This window comes from Hemiscyllium ocellatum, chromosome 2 (genome assembly GCF_020745735.1).
Source record: "Hemiscyllium ocellatum isolate sHemOce1 chromosome 2, sHemOce1.pat.X.cur, whole genome shotgun sequence".
NCBI classification, from domain to species: Eukaryota; Metazoa; Chordata; class Chondrichthyes; order Orectolobiformes; family Hemiscylliidae; genus Hemiscyllium; species Hemiscyllium ocellatum.
The window spans coordinates 29530243-29546424 of NC_083402.1; the positions used below are offsets into that span (position 1 = coordinate 29530243).

General features: G+C 40.2%; 1 protein-coding gene across 7 annotated transcripts in view; it reads right to left on the reverse strand.

The window, feature by feature from the left end:
• acsl1a (acyl-CoA synthetase long chain family member 1a) overlaps positions 1–16182 on the reverse strand; it is a 151079-nt gene that overhangs the window by 69684 nt on the left and 65213 nt on the right. For 4 of the 7 annotated variants that reach the window (XM_060835312.1, XM_060835303.1, XM_060835322.1 and 1 more), the window contains exon 2: positions 8341–8557. The exons of 1 other annotated variant lie outside the window; for it this stretch is intronic. In XM_060835312.1, the coding sequence (XP_060691295.1) occupies positions 8341–8557 (217 nt within the window). Of the gene's footprint in view, positions 1–1490; positions 1604–1674; positions 1737–8340; positions 8558–16182 lie in introns of those variants that run through there. 2 more of the 7 variants (XM_060835348.1, XM_060835339.1) reach the window with 2 other exon arrangements.

Below are 16182 nucleotides of genomic sequence, written 5' to 3' on the forward strand. Positions count from 1 at the left end.
TGTGGACCTGTTGGGCTGAAGGGCCTGTTTCCACACTGTATGGGAATCGAATCTAAAGAAAAATCTAAAAATCTCGTAAACCATGCCTAAAGATGGGTGATCCTTAGGCCCACTTGTTCAGATGCAGGAGTCAGTCGTGCTCAGTTTAACTCTGGCAGTTTCAATGTCTAGGCTATGAACTCTGCCACATTACAGCAGTAACTCCCTGCATCGTAAACAAATTATATATCATCATACAGAGCAGTAACCGGCTCTCCATTTGTCACATACCAACCATTTTCTACAAAGAAACACAGCTTTAAGAATCTCATATTCTATTCACATAGACTCCTTCCATAACTATAGCCTTCTGCCTGCCTTTGTAATACTGTGTCCTTCATATTCGCTATTAAGTGTAACTATGGAGACTTAGATTTCAGTTTGCAAAAGTGAAACAGCAGATTCCATACAAAAATAAACAAAGCTTATTCAGGCGGAGAAGAACTGAAAAATAAAATTAAAGGCTGGAATTCAATCCTAGGGTGTGGGCATTAGTAAACTACTTGAATTGCATTCCCACAATAAGAATGATCTATGGTGAGTTTGCAGCACTAAATGAACAGGTTTGCCCATATTGTTGTTTGATTCATTATCTCAATTATCAACAGCCTGAATTTCCATTGGATAAAATTTCAATCCAAGCTCTTAGAAACACATTATGATCCACCTGGTGATTATTTGTATTAAACTAAACTTAAATTCTATATGCATTAGGTAATTAGCCAATTATACTTTAGTTTAGCTTTACATGTAATTGGTGACATTTTTTCCTGCTTAAGGAAACTTGAGCTTTCTAACCAACAAAGTTCATGGAGATCAGAAATACAGGTACACAATCCTTTATCCAAAATCTTTGGGGCTAGTTATTTTCCAGAATTTGTAATTTTTCGGATTGAGGAAATAAATAAATAGGGTGAAAATTTTAAAAATTACTTAACAGCAACATACGTGTGAATAGTACAAGTGCTGAGACACAATTGACACCTGTCAGTGCTAAGCCACGCCGTCACGTCACATCCGAGTGGGCGTGGAGTTGGGTCACCTGTGCACTTGCCAAAATGGTGCACCACACCCAATGAAAAACAATTTTGGATTTCAGAGCTTTTCAGATTTGGGATAAAGGATTGTGTACCTGTACTATTCATAGCCAAAACTGGCATATATCACAACTTTATAAAACGTTAAGAGAAATGGTAATGTTAAATAGGTTTCTCCACTGACAATTTTTTATGAAAACCCAAATACTTAGAAGAGCTCTGGCTAGAAGTGCCACACACCTATGATTCAACACCAAACTAGTTCAAGACATATTTTAAGAATCATAAAGAATCAGGAAACACAATGTCTTACATTCCTCAAATAGCTGGATACCTTTCATTGGTCACAAAATCAATAGTCCACCCATCCTAGAAAGACCGATTTTCACATTTACTATTAAAGTGCATGCTAACCTTTCTCAGTGATCTTCATTACAGACATTGCTACTTGCAATTGATTGCTTTGTTTATCTTTTTTAAAAAAAACGGAGCTTAATTCAGCATTGAACATTGGTATTTCACGGCGAGACACAAGATGCACTTGTGATAAACAACATGTTGACAAACCAAAGGAAGAGATATGTAAAAAGCAAATCACCCCATCTCAGCTAGTTTGCTTCAGCCAATCCATTTGTTGCTTCCAGTTCCTCCTCAGTGCACGGAGCCCCAGCTCCTCCCCACTGCACTGAGATGATGTTTCCTTCAAGTCAGACCACTCAGAACTGTTCGCCTTAAAGCAGACACTCTATAATGAAACTAAGGATAATGTTAGCGTATCTTGATTGACTGCAAAATGATTCCAAAAGCTGCAAGGCTGTATGCAATGTTAGGTAGGAACTAATGCTAAATTCAAAACTTAATTCACAATAAACGTCCTTAAATTGTGGTGAGGAACTTGTTAGTTGAGCCAAATAGCAAAGATGTTGTAAAACAGAAGATGGGTATACACAGGGAAAGAAATGAATAAAAGAACAGGATGAGATGAAGTAGGTTCAAGTGGAACATTAACATCACTGCTGATTTTCTCATGCCGTACGTTCGATGCACTTTGATAAGCTGAGCTTACTTTGCTTTAGAGCAGATAAATAATTACTTACAAAGGCAACTCTGATCATGGCATACTTTCCTATTCTGATATAAGTTTGAAAAATGCCTTCAAACAGGCATCACTACCTTAATAAAACAAGAATTAAAAACTAAGAAAACTGCTGTTCCTGTTAAACATCCGAAGTTGAGAGGAGCCGGTTCAAAGGATTCAATGGCCCATTCCTGTTCTTATTTTTGAGTTTCACTTTAAGATCCGTACTGTGAAATTTGTTGCTGTTATCTAGAGAGTAGACGTAACTGGGTGCTCCCCAACAGTTTTAATCATTCCATTCAATTCATAATTCGTGCAAGGGGAAGGTTAGATAATTTCACAAGGGAGTAAACAATGGACAACTATTGATGATAAGCTTATTTGAAGGGAGTGGAGGAGGTGAACATGCAGCATAAACATTAGTTGGATCAACTGAGCTATATTTATAATGGAAATGTCAAATATATACTACATTAGGCTTTCCTTTAATCTTACTTGATTAAAGATTTCATTTTCTTTAAATTTATGTTATACTGGTTCAATATGAATAGCCCAAAGAAGATGATGTCATACAGCATAGAAACAGGCCTTTCTCCAACTTGTCCATGTCAATCAAGTTTCCGGAACTAAATAGTCCCATTTGTCTTGTTGGCCAATATCCCTCTAAACCCTTCCTTCTCATGAACCTGTCCAACTGTCTTATAAATGTTGTAAGTATACCTGCATCTATCACTTCCTCTGGCAACTCATTCCACATTCGAACCACCCTGTGCGTGAAAACGTTGCCCCTCAGGTTCCTTTGGCAAAGTACAGTTTAGTTGACAGCATGTTTAAAAGTTTGCTGAAACAAAAGTGCTCGAAATTTGTCTCGTCTTGTTTTCATGATCACATTTGACAAACATTTAGCTAGTTTTGAGATATGTAAGAACAGGAGGACAACAAATTATGTCATTTAGAAAGAAACCTATCCTCTTCATTCAAAGTAATGCTTGTAACTTCATAGTGATCCTGCACTGAGAGACTGAGAAACAAGTAGTAAAAAAAACTTTTCTTAGATTGAAGAGTACATCAAAATTGGAAGTAACCATGACAGGATTACTTCTCTACTATAAGTGTAGAAAATACAGATAAATAATCCAAATGATTGTACGGTGACTGCTTATACATAAAAGAGTATTCAGCCCATACAAAAAAAAAGGTGGAGAAGCATTTCAAACTTTATTCTGAATCACAAAACAAACTTGTTGCAAGAACACTATGTAACTACATAACCAATTAAAACTTCATTTCACATAAATGGCACCGTCTAGCATAATTCTGTTCAGCGACTCTGCATGTACCACTTATGGGATACTTTCTCCAATTCAAACCTCTGCCATGAATATGTTCATTTAAACTCTTCAAATCACTGGCTTAATTTACACTAAGAATATTTCTAACCTTTACTATGTTTATGGAAGATAGTCACCATACTGGAAACTATTGATACAGTTCACAACAGATTTCCAACTTATAAAGAATTAATAATTTTATTTCTAGGAATAGTTGAATCTATAGTGAAGAACAGGAAATAGCAGATAAGCTAGGCAACAAAATCAAAATTGCTGGAAAAAACTCATCAGATCTGAAGAAGGGTCTTAGAATTAGTTAGAATCCCTATAATGTGGAAACAGGCCATTTGATTCAGCAAGTTCACACCAACCCTCCGAAGAGTAATGCACACAGACCCATTCCCTTATTTCTCTACATCTCCATGGACTAATGCACCTAACACTACGGGCAATTTAGCACGGCCAATCCACCTAACCTGCACATCTTTGGATTGTGGGAGGAAACCAGAGCATCAGAGGAAACCCACGCAGACACAGGGAAAACATGCAAACTCCACACAGACAGACAGTCACCCGAGGCGGGAATCGAACCCAGGTCCCTGGCGCTGTGAGGCTGCAATGCCAACCACTGAACCACAACCAAAATGTTAACATGGCTTTCTCTCCACAGATGCTGTCAGATGTGCTGAATTTTTCCAGCAATTTCTGATTTCCAGCAGCTTTTTGTTTTTTTTAAATTTAGAGATAATTTAGGCAATTCCTTTGTGTCTACCTTCACATAAGATACACAAAATCGCCAAGAAATACTAGGCAATTGAGGGATTTGTAAATCTGAGGAACTGAAAGAATTAAAATTAGAACAGTCGTAATTGGAGAAAATGTTAAACAGTTCAAGGCGGAGAGTCCCCAGCTGGTTACCATTTCAGACAGGATACCACAAATAGTAATATTGTTGTTGGTAAGGAGTGACTACTTGATCCCCTTCTCAACTCAACCCCTCACTCAGTTGAACACAAGGTTAATTTAAGAAGAATTGCCTTTCCTGTGGATATCTTTCTTGAAATCAAATGTATTTAGATTAAAAGGAGTCAAAATAACCTGACTTTCTTGAAATAAAAAAAGGTTGAGTTTACTACTGCCTTGGTACCTTTTCTGCGTGACATTTCTTCATTCCTCTCAAGGCTTTGCCAAATAGTTGAACCAAATAGAATGTTAGCGAGTTTGGAGAAGATTTGTAGCTTAGGTTGAGGTTCTGGATGTAGACTTGCTTGCTGAGCTAGAAAGTTCATTTTCAGACATTTCTTTACCATACTAGGTAACATCATCAGAGAGCCTCCAGATGAAATGCTGGTGGTATGGTCCACTTTCTATTTATGTGTTTAGGTTTCCTTGGGTTAGTGATGTTATTTCCTGTGGTGATGTAATTTCCTGTTCATTTTCTCAGGGGTTGGTAAATGGACATGCATGACAATTCCTAGAAGCATGGCACTCCAACCAGGACTCCATCAACAAACACATTGACTTGGATCCCATTTACCAACCCCTGAGAAAAAGAACAGAAAATGACATCACCACAGGAAATGACATCGCCAACCCAAGGAAACCTAAACACAAATAGGAAGCAGGCCATGCCACCAGCACTTCATCTGGAGGCTCACTAATGATGTTACCTAATATAGTGACGAAACATCTGAAGACAAACCTTCCAGCTCAGCAATTAAACCTATATCCCAAATAGATTTTTTTAAAAAGGAAAACGTGATAATCATAAGGGAATAAGAGGACAGGATGAGATGAAGTAAGCTCATGTGGAGTATATTTACCTCCCGAGTTTATATCCACAGACATACAGCACGCATGTGGTACAATTGTAATGTCCTTACTCCGGACCAAAAGACCCAGATTCAAGTCCCACTTGAATGAATCATACCGTAGAATCCCTGAAGTTTGGAAGCAGGTCATTTGGCGCATCAAATCCACACTGCCCCCACTCAGATCCATCCCCCTATCCTATCCCCACAACCCTGCATTTCTCATGGCTAATCCTCCTAGCCTGCACATCCCTAAACACAATGGGCAACTTAGTATGGCCAACCCACCTAACCTGTACAACTTTAGACTATGAGACGAAACCAGAGCACCCAGAGGAAACCCCACGCAGACGGAGGGAGAATGCGCCAACTCCACACAGTCAGTTGCCCAAATGCTGGAATCGAACCTAGGTCCCTGGCGCTGAGAGACAGCAATGCTAACCACTCAGTCACCGTTCTACCCAAATGGAGGTAATAGCATCTCTGAATAGGTTGGTATTCATACACATGGTATGGTTGTCACTGGCTAGGGTTGCACATCTCCAAATGTTCAGAGGGCAATTAAGAATCATTAACTGGAGTCACACGTAATCCAGAGCAGGTAAGGATGGCAAACTGCCTTGTGCTCTGGCGAGATTTGAACCAGGATCCTCAGAATATTACCTGGGTCTCTGGATAAATAGTCTCGTGATAATATCACGAGGCCATTCACTCCCTATTACCTATTACCAATGTTTAGAAAAGAATGGTAAACCCTGGGAAGAGTTTTATCAAAGGGACATCATGTATGGCAAACTTGGAGATTGTTAAAAGTACCATCTGAAAACACAGTTAAGGAGATCTTCCCATGTGATGCATTTGTATTTTCATAAAGCTTCTGATACAGTGCTACCTTATACAAATTTCAAGTGGAGTTTAATGTACTAATATGGATGGAGAATTGGTTAACAGACAGCAAGCAGAGAGCAGGGATTAACAGATTCGTCTCAGGATGGTCACAGATGGGTACAGCAAGCGTCAGTGGTAGGTTCACAATTTTTCATACTCTTTGATTTGTATATGGGGGCAGATTGCATAAGTTCCATATTAGTTGAATTGAACTGGGAGCAAGTTGTGAGGATAATGCAAGGAAGCTTCAAAAGGGACTTGATAGTCATAGTGAATGGGCTAGGACAAGGCAAATAGAATATAATGTAAATACATCTGAAGTTATTCAATTTTGTAGAGAAAAAGCAAAGCCAGGATATTGAAATGATGAGAGGTTGGGAAATGCAGATGTTCAAAGGGATTTGGATGCCTTTGGTCTTGAGCTACTAGAAAAATGGTAAGTATGCAGGTGCAGCCAACAATGAGGAAGGTAAAATGTTTGAGTATACAGGCCGACTGCCACTTCTGTAGGTCCGGTCTGATTTCCATGGTTTCAGTTACCCACGGCCTGAACATATTACAGGGAACATTCTAGAACCAGGGACCAGGGACTGCCATTTAAATGAATGGGTTTGCGACTATCCGTGGTTTTGGGCTTCCACAGTAGGGCTTGGTACATGTCCCCTGTGGGTGGGTGGGGGTGGGCGGGAGGGGAAGCTGCTACTGCATAGTAAAGACGTCTTGCTGCAATTAGATATAGCCTTGGTGAGACCATAAATCGGTGTTATGATAATTGTGTGCAGTTTTGGTCTCCAAATACAAGGAAGAGGATACTTGCCGTACAGGGTTTGTGGGTGGGTAACCAGGTTAATCTCTGGGATGGCAGGATTATTTTATGAGGGGAGGTTGAGGAAACTGGATCTGTACTTCATTAGTTTTAAAAAAGTTAGGTGGTGATCTCATTGAAACTTTCAAAATTCCTATAAGGAATGGCAGGATGGATGTAAATAAAAATGTTTCCCCTGATTTATGACTCAAGAACTGGGGACATAATCTTACAGTGATAGGTAGGACAGTTACAAGTGAGATGAGGAGGTCTTTCTTCACTTAGAGGATGGTGAACCTTTGAAATTTTCTCCGGCAGAGGGTTGTGGAAGCTCAGCCATTTTGATAGGTATCTGAGAATTAAGGACCTCAAAGGATAGGGAGATAGTGCCGGAAATTATCAGTCATTGAGTGCAAACAGCATTCTCGGCAGGCTAAATAGCCAACTCCTATTCCCATGTTTCTCCTACCACCATGGCCATGAAGTGATTTGAACACGAAGATGATAATTTTGTAAATTGGGGGTCTTCAGGAACAAGGAACCAATGTAGGTTATTAAAAGAAATATGAAACTGCAACCATATGAGGTCAGGCAACAGTGGTGGATCACAAAGAGAGGCAGTGAAGAACAAACTAAAGTCAGGACTTGGTTGGTTGTTTGGTTGGTAAATAATAAGGATGGTATAGAAAAAAGAATGGAACAACATTCAATGCTCAAAGACATAAGAAGGTGACAGATTTTAAAATCAGACCCAGCATCAGGGGCAAAATATGAAGTTGGTCCCTCAGCAGAGAGGTGGGAGAGAATGAATGATTGGATCTGCAACTTGTGAGAATACAGGATTCTGTACAACTCAGTGTAGATGCTGTAACTACAGAGAGAAAAATATCCCAATTCTTTTTTTGAAAAAAAAATTGAGTACAATTAAAATGTGAAACATCTTCATCAACTGCACTACTTGGATTTAATGCAAAGGAATCAAGTTTATTTTGCATTTCCAGTCTACTTCTTAAGAAGTCACAAGCTGTTTGCAAATTCACATCAGCAATGTTTAGAAACAGCAAATGCTGGACTCACTCTGCAGGTCTGGTAGCATCCGGATAGAGAGAAACAGGGTTATGTTTCAGATTGCTGACCTTTCATCAGAACTGACCTGCTAAGTGTTTCCAGCATTTTCTGTTTATTTTTCAGGCTTTCGGCGTCTGCAGCATCTTGCTTTTGATTTAGAATTTGGAAGCACCTTTCCCTGACAAATAAGAATCAGAGTCATCAATTCGCCGAATTTGTTCCAAAGCAAAAACTTCCTCATTACTTTACAAACTCCTAAAAGTAATGATATTTCAAACCATACCTGCACTTCAACAGACTGCTTGGTCAGGTCACACGGAGGTTTCTGTGGCTTAGGTCTTGTGGCATACCAGTATGCTATCAGGGCTGCAATGGTGCCAATGCCTATTAGAGCGGATGGTGGAAGAGAGCGAACAAACTGCCGGACCTCCCAAAGTTCTGGTATGCGCAGGTGTGTCACCAGATCACTTGCTTGCATCATTGCAAATGGAAATTCACTTCTGTGGCAGTGAAAAGTAAAACAGATGTTAAGCATGTTACTGTGAAGTCAGACAATAAATAAATTCACAGCAAGGGTGGACATAATTCAGTCTGTCATGTCCACATCACTCTACAATGAAGTAATCATTCAACCCAATACCACCTTCCAGCTCCTTATGGTGTACCCTTTTAGGCCGCAGTAATTCTTGTGCATTTTAAGTACTTTTTAAAATATTATGAACATCGCTGCCTCTGTCACCCTTTCAGAAAATTAATTCTAGATTCTACCCCTGGTCTCCCTCTAAACGTCTGTCTTACCCTAAATCCACGACGTCTTCTTAAGCGCCCCTCAACTAACAGCAATATAACCTTCCCACGTACTCCATCTAGAATCCTTAATATTATACACTTTAATTCTTCCCTGAATTCTTCTTCAGTTTCATAAATGCTGCCAGATCTGTGGGTTTGCTTTACTTTGTTTTTATTTCCAATATCACACATTACAGCCAACTTCAGGGATCTATGGATGTGCACTCCAGAATCCCTCTGCATTTCTTGGTTTCATTCAATTCTTGTTAATGCATTCTCCCACAAATGCATTATTTCACTTGACTCACTTTTCTCGAATCAGAAATCCATTTACTGTGTTTCTGCCCACCTGATATTGACATCTCCACACAGTCTATATATTTCTTTGTATCAACCACACAGCCTTTCTTTTCATATTCCCCAATATTCAAGTCCAAATCATTGATATATACAACAAAAAGCAAGATAGCTTGTACTGAATCTTGCAAAAACCTACTGGAAGTATTCCTCCAATCACAAAAACATCCCACGTTTTGTTTTTTGCCTCGGTGTCACGATTGGATTTAACTTTTCACTTTGCCTTGAATACCATGGACAAAAGTTAAAAATCACAACACCAGGTTATAGTCCAAAAGGTTTATTTGGAAGTACAAGCTTTCAGGGCTGGATCATAGGACACAGAATTTATAACAAAAGATCATAGTGTCACATAACCGATGAGATATATTGAACCAACCTAGAATGCTGATAAGTCTTTCACCTTTTAGAATGGGTTGCAGTTTTTGAACCAGTCATATAGATACATATAGACTCTAATCTTACACCTTTAATGCATTGTTTGAGCTGAGATATCATTTTTGTTTTATATAAAACCTTAAGTTACCTCAGGAATGTGACATAAAAGTAGTTTGGGAATTTACATATTAATGAATCAATAACTGCAACCCATTTTAAAAGATGAAAGATTTAACAACAATCTAAGTTTGTTCAATTTATCGCATCAGTTGTATGACATTATGATCTTTTGCTACAAATTCTGTGTCCTATGATCCTACTCCATTAGCTACCTGATGAAGGAGCAGCGCTCTGAAAGCTTGTACTTCCAAATAAACCTGTTGTGGACTATAACCCAGTGTTATGTGATATTGTAAACTTGGTCTACCCCAGTCCAACACCAGACTCTCCATATCACGGAATCCCATGAGCATACGCTTTTGTGACCAGCTTGCCACACTGGCTCTTGTCACATGCTTTGCTAAAATTCATACAAATGACAAAATATAATACCTTAATTGACCTCTTAACCACGGGTTGATAAATAGCAAGTAACATTTGAGACAGAGAAGTTCCAGGCAACAACCATCACCAGCAGGAAAGAATCTAACCACTGAGCCACCGTGCTATTAGCACTGCTGCCTCACAGCGCCAGGGACCCACGTTCGATTCCAGCTTTGGGCGACTGTCTGTGTGGGGTTTGCACATTCTCCCAGCGTCTGCATGGGTTTCCTCAGAATGCTCCGATTTCCTCCCACAATCCAAAGATGTGCAGGTCAGATGGATTGGTCATGCTAAATTGCCCAGAGTGTTGGGCGCATTAGTCAGAGGGAAGTGGGTCTGGGTGGGTTACTCCTCGGAGGGTCGGTGTGGACTTGTTGGACTGAAGGGCCTGTTTCCACACTGTAGAGGATCTAATCTAATCTAATCTAATCTAATCTAATCATAATCCCTTAACATTCAATAGCACCACCATCACAGAAGTCTTCCACTATCAACATTTTGGTGATTACCATTGACCAGAAACTGAACCAAACAAGCCACACATATATATAAAACATGGTTACAAGAGTGGGTCAGGGGTAGGAATTCTATGGAAAAATAACTCACTCCCTTGTTTTTCATCTACGAGGTGAAGTGGCCTCTGGCACTTAGAACTACAATGACAGCAGATGCTGGGACCATTATATCCACATGTCACATATCATCCTGGCTATGAACCATATCGCTGCTGTTCTTCACTGTCACTGCATCATAATCCTGGAAATCATTCCTAACATCAAAATAGGTGTCCCCACATCCCAAGGAAGGACTGCAGCAGTTCAAGAAAGTAGTTCACCAAACTCCTCAGGGCACTTGGGGATTGCCAACAAGTACTAGTGATGCCCACATTCCTTTGAATGAATTAAAAAAACTTCAATAATTTTTGTCAGACATTACTTTCCTTTAACAAGTCTGTGCTACCAATGATTAATCTGAATGGGTGTTTATCCTGCCTCTCAGAATTTTTTCAATACTTTGCAAGCAAAGTTAGGCTGACTAGTCTATTATTGCTGCTGTTGTCTCACGATAGTCTTGCCAGACCTTATGGGCTGCTTTCCCATTAGACCGGTGGTGATACTAGTCTGTAATTACTTGAGCAATCCCTTTTTCCCTCACACAAGGGTACTGCATTAACCATCCTCCATTTTGGAACCATGTCTACAGCCAGGGAGGACTGAAAAATGATGGTCAGAACCTTCTCTAGATATATTTCATCTGGTTCTGTGGGGGTTCCATTTTCAAAAATGGAAAATATTTCATCTCTCAGTACCTCTGCTCTCAACATTTGTTTTCAGTATTTTACATTGGTCTTCCCTAACTGCAGTTTTATCATTCTTCCATTTTGTGGAAACAGATTCAAAGTATTCATTCTAAACCACTGGATGGAAAAAGTGCAATTGAAAATTTTGGATACTGTACACCTTGAGGAACCTAAACCAAATACAGAATTGAAGAATTAGAACTTCTACTCTGTTTGCTATGAGCTGACTTTGGTACCCAGTGCCAGCACCAAGTCCACTTGATTGGCACCGCAAACACCATCTTCAACATGTACTCCCCTCACCACCGATCATGACTGGCAACAATGTGTACCATCTACAAGCAGGACAAAGCTAAATCTATATTAATTAACATGCTTGCAATCCTTAATGACAGCACCCCAAGTTCAACTATAATTGTATGATATCTTCATGTACAGGTACTACTGGTAATGGAGGAGACAATGATGAATATCAGGAATATTTGCAGATATATTTACCAGTTATACATGAACATTCATTTTGTTTAGTGTCGAATGCCCATAAAATTACCAACTGGAAAATTCAAAGTCGTGCAGGATTATCAGAGAATTAAAAAAAGACTTACTCAAACCTTCCCAAGATTTGTAGACGAGGCCGCACTGTGAGCCAGTCAACTGTGGAATGATGTCAAGGTTTCTTATTCCCCAAGAAAATTGTACAAGATGGAACTTTTAGAGTGTAACTCTAAAGTTTCTGCTCAAATTGATTTAGATTTCTCACATTCCAAACCACCCACCCAAGTACTCAGGCCATACATGTATGCTTTGAGCGCTCTGTCATGAAATTTGTCAAGCTACAAGCATATGCTCGGCAAAAACAATGCTGCACATTAAAGGTACAAATTAGTATTGCTACTGTGTGGCTGCAGTCTGTCAGATGGGCTCCTATAATCCTCATCTCTCCCTCACACACAGAATCTTTATAGAAAGAGATTAGTCACTCTGCCTCACAAAAACTTCAAAGAGTTCACATTTTTTGAGCCGTGTCTTTGATTCGAGATGGTCTATGTAACAATCCTTCCTCACAGCTTATTGGTGGAATTTTAGCATAGCATTTCGTATACGTGGCATGCAGCAACAAATGCCAATTACACAACATTACTAAACAGAACCAATGCAAGACTCCTAGAGTCCACTATATTATCTATACTAACCATTAAACCAAAACCTTGAACTTTGAACTGGAACAGATTTGATCAATACCTGCCACCAACCACGTGGCTGCAGTAGGGCAAACATCATTTGAGTTAAGGTAACAAAGGCATAAAACACTGGAAACATATGACCAGGCCAGTCATCACACACATATACAAATCAGGAGTGGGTATCATCTGTCCCTCATGAAGAAGAAATGTTTGAAAGGAAACACCTTTAACCACAAATCCATCAGAAATTGCTCAGCACATTGCTTCCTCGAGACCCTGCAGAGAAAGGAGAGGGTGGATCCTGTCGGTTGCTCCCTGAGCAGACTGTCCAAGTGATTTGGCAGAATGCCTCATCACCAAAACTTTCCAACAAGCAACAAAACATTGCTTAGCCAGTGGTGAGCAGTTAAATCCTTCATGTATGCCTGCTCAGTCTACGTAACCACATACTGCCCTCAAAGCAGCTGAGGGGGTGTACAGCCCGTCACACATCGCCTTCTCACACGTGCCTTTGCAACAACATCTGGACAAAGATGCAATGGTTTTTGTTGAGGTTTGTCCAGAGCAGCTCCATGACACTTGACTCCTTGCTCTGCAGTTTGTTCCCTGGGACAAAGACTGACACAGACATCAACTGTCCCTGGAGACCCATCAACTCGGTCAATGACACTCTTTGGCCTTCACTTGTTGGTCTTCTAGTGTAAAGAGGTGACTTCAGCCCTTGATGTTGTACTGACCTTTTATCCTATTCCAAGATCAAACTACATACCCTACATTTTACTATCATCCATGTGCCTGTCCAAGAGTCGCTTAAATGTCTCTAGTGTATCTGACAATGCATTCCACGCACCCTCCACTCTGTAAAATTCATACTTCTGACGTCTCCCCAACCCTTCTTCCGATCACCTTAAAATTATGCCCCCTCATGATAGCCATTTCCACCCTGGGGAAAAGACACTTGACAAAGCATTGGAGACTGGCAAACTCCAAGATCCAGGACTACACTCTGAGGGACACACTAAAGCTTGGGGCAGCTGCCGCCAACAAGCAGTGGGGGAAAGTCCACCATCTAAAGTCTTTTGGCCAAAGTACAAAAGAGGCCCGTTAGTTATCGGACCCTGGCAGTGCCTCAAATACATGTAAATAGTTTCTTTCATATGCAAGAAATGCCTTGGATTTGTTGCATCTGTAGAAAATCAAACCTCTTTGTTCAACATGCGCAAAGAATGTACAGCACCAAACCGCTTTAGTGATTATTTATGTATATAAAGATTTTTAAGAATAAAAGGTATATTTTTCAAATAAAAAAAATACAAATCAGGAGTAGGAATAGGCCATTCAGTTCCTCGAACCTGCTTTGCCACCCAATAAGATTACAGCTGATCGGATTGTGGCCTTAACTCCATATGCCTGATCTGTAGAGATGTGTTATTTAAAATATAGATGTCAGAACTGGAAGACTAGCAGGAGAGGAAGTCAAAGCAAAAGGGGAAAAGGTAGGTGTTTTAGAAACATTAGAAAAAAAAATAGAGCAAACAGCAGGAGGAACACAAGCTCACAGAGACAGAAAAGCTGCTCAGACAGAAAACAGGATGGGTAAATTTCAGAAGTGAAACCAGAGCCAGTTGGGGATAGGCGGGAAGATAAAAGGAATGCATAAAACATAGACTTTATGAACAGACGGGTTAGTATGTGTGAAAAAAAAATCAGCAAATTAAAAAAAAGGGAATAAAAGTGAAAAAGCAGTGCAGGATCTAGCAACTCAGAAATGAGGGGAAAGGAAGCATGTCAACCCTAAGAAAGCAGTACAGTAAATTGCTGCCAGTGTGGGGAGTAGAGTGTGCTTGGATACCGATTGAATATGAGGAAAAAGTGAGGTCTGCAGATGCTGGAGATCAGAGCTGAAAATGTGTTGCGGGAAAAACGCAGCAGGTCAGGCAGCATCCAAGGAACAGGAAATTCGACGTTTCGGATACAAGCCCTCCTGATGAAGGGCTTGTGCCCGAAACGTCGAATTTCCTGTTCCTTGGATGCTGCCTGACCTGCTGCGCTTTTCCAGCAACATATTTTCAGTACAGATTGAATATGACATCTAAGCGATAAATGACTTTAATCCACTGACAATACAAGATTCTTCATGCTTGAATAATCAATCCCTAGACATCACTTTTTTGTAATTTTTTGATGCAAACTATTAAGAAAAACCTTTTCTTTGATTTTGGTTGACAAATATGGCTGCAACACTGGATTCTTCAAATCTCTTTCTCCCCTCCGCCCTGTGCTCCTGCAAGTCAAAAATAACCATTTCCTTTTTCAGTATGGCAGTTAGATTCAACAATTCTGTTGTGAGTACAATTAGCAACACAAAGTAATGTGGAGTCTCCAAAAGTAGCTTTCAAGTAAACAATGGAATTGTTTGACAATGACAGCACAGGGTAAAAAATGAGGTCTGCAGATGCTGGAGATCACAGCTGAAAATGTGTTGCTGGTCAAAGCACAGCAGGCCAGGCAGCATCTCAGGAATAAGGAATTCGACGTTTCGAGCATAAGCCTGATGAAGGGCTTATGCTCGAAACGTCGAATTCCTTATTCCTGAGATGCTGCCTGGCCTGCTGTGCTTTGACCAGCAACACATTTTCAGCAGTGACAGCACAGGACCAAGATTCCATATTGAGACATCACTCTCTGGATGAGTCACTAACACAATGACATGTTCCTGGAGTGACCGGGGGGGGGGGGGGTGAAGAAGGTGAAAGGTGACATCTATCTGAAGAGATGAGCACTGGACAAAGTCCAACTCCAATACATGGTACAAACAATTACTGCTACTCTAAACATTCAAATTTCCTACGGGGACTAGTGGTGCACTTGACCAGTTGTTGCAGTGCACTTTCTAGCTCGTACACAATGGAGGTATAGTACTTCACTGCTGAAGATCATGAAAACTTGAATTAGTAGATGAACTGCAGATCAAAGGAGCCACTTTTTCTCAATGGTGTTGACTTTTTGGAGTTATTGGAGCTGGAAAAGCACAGCAGGTCAGACAGCATCTGAGGTGCAGGAAAGTCAATGCTTCGGGCCAAAATGTTGACTTTCCTGCTCCTCGGATGCTCTCTGACCCACTGCGCCTTTCCAGCTCCACATGTATTAACTCTGGCTTTCAGCATCTCCAGTCCTTACTGTCTCTAGGTAATAGAGGTATGCCATAACATCTCTGATCAAGTTATTTAATTTTTTAGACTTCTCTGTAAAAGTCCATGCTCACATACAGCAAGACTTGAACAGCATTACTTTTTGGGCTGCTAAATGACAAGTAACATTTATCCCTACAAGTTCCAAGGAATGATCAGAATCAACAAGAGTACAGCTGAACACTGCAGTTTGATATTCAACAGCAGTAAATGGTCAAAAGCCATCAGCATCACATCCTGGAGGTTGCCACTGAATAGAAACTTAAGTGGACCAACCACAAACACTGAGGCTACAACAACTGGTCAGAGATTTGGAATTCTACAGCAAGTTATTTAACCTCTGATTGATGTCTTTACAACATCTGTAAAGCCACAAGTCAGCA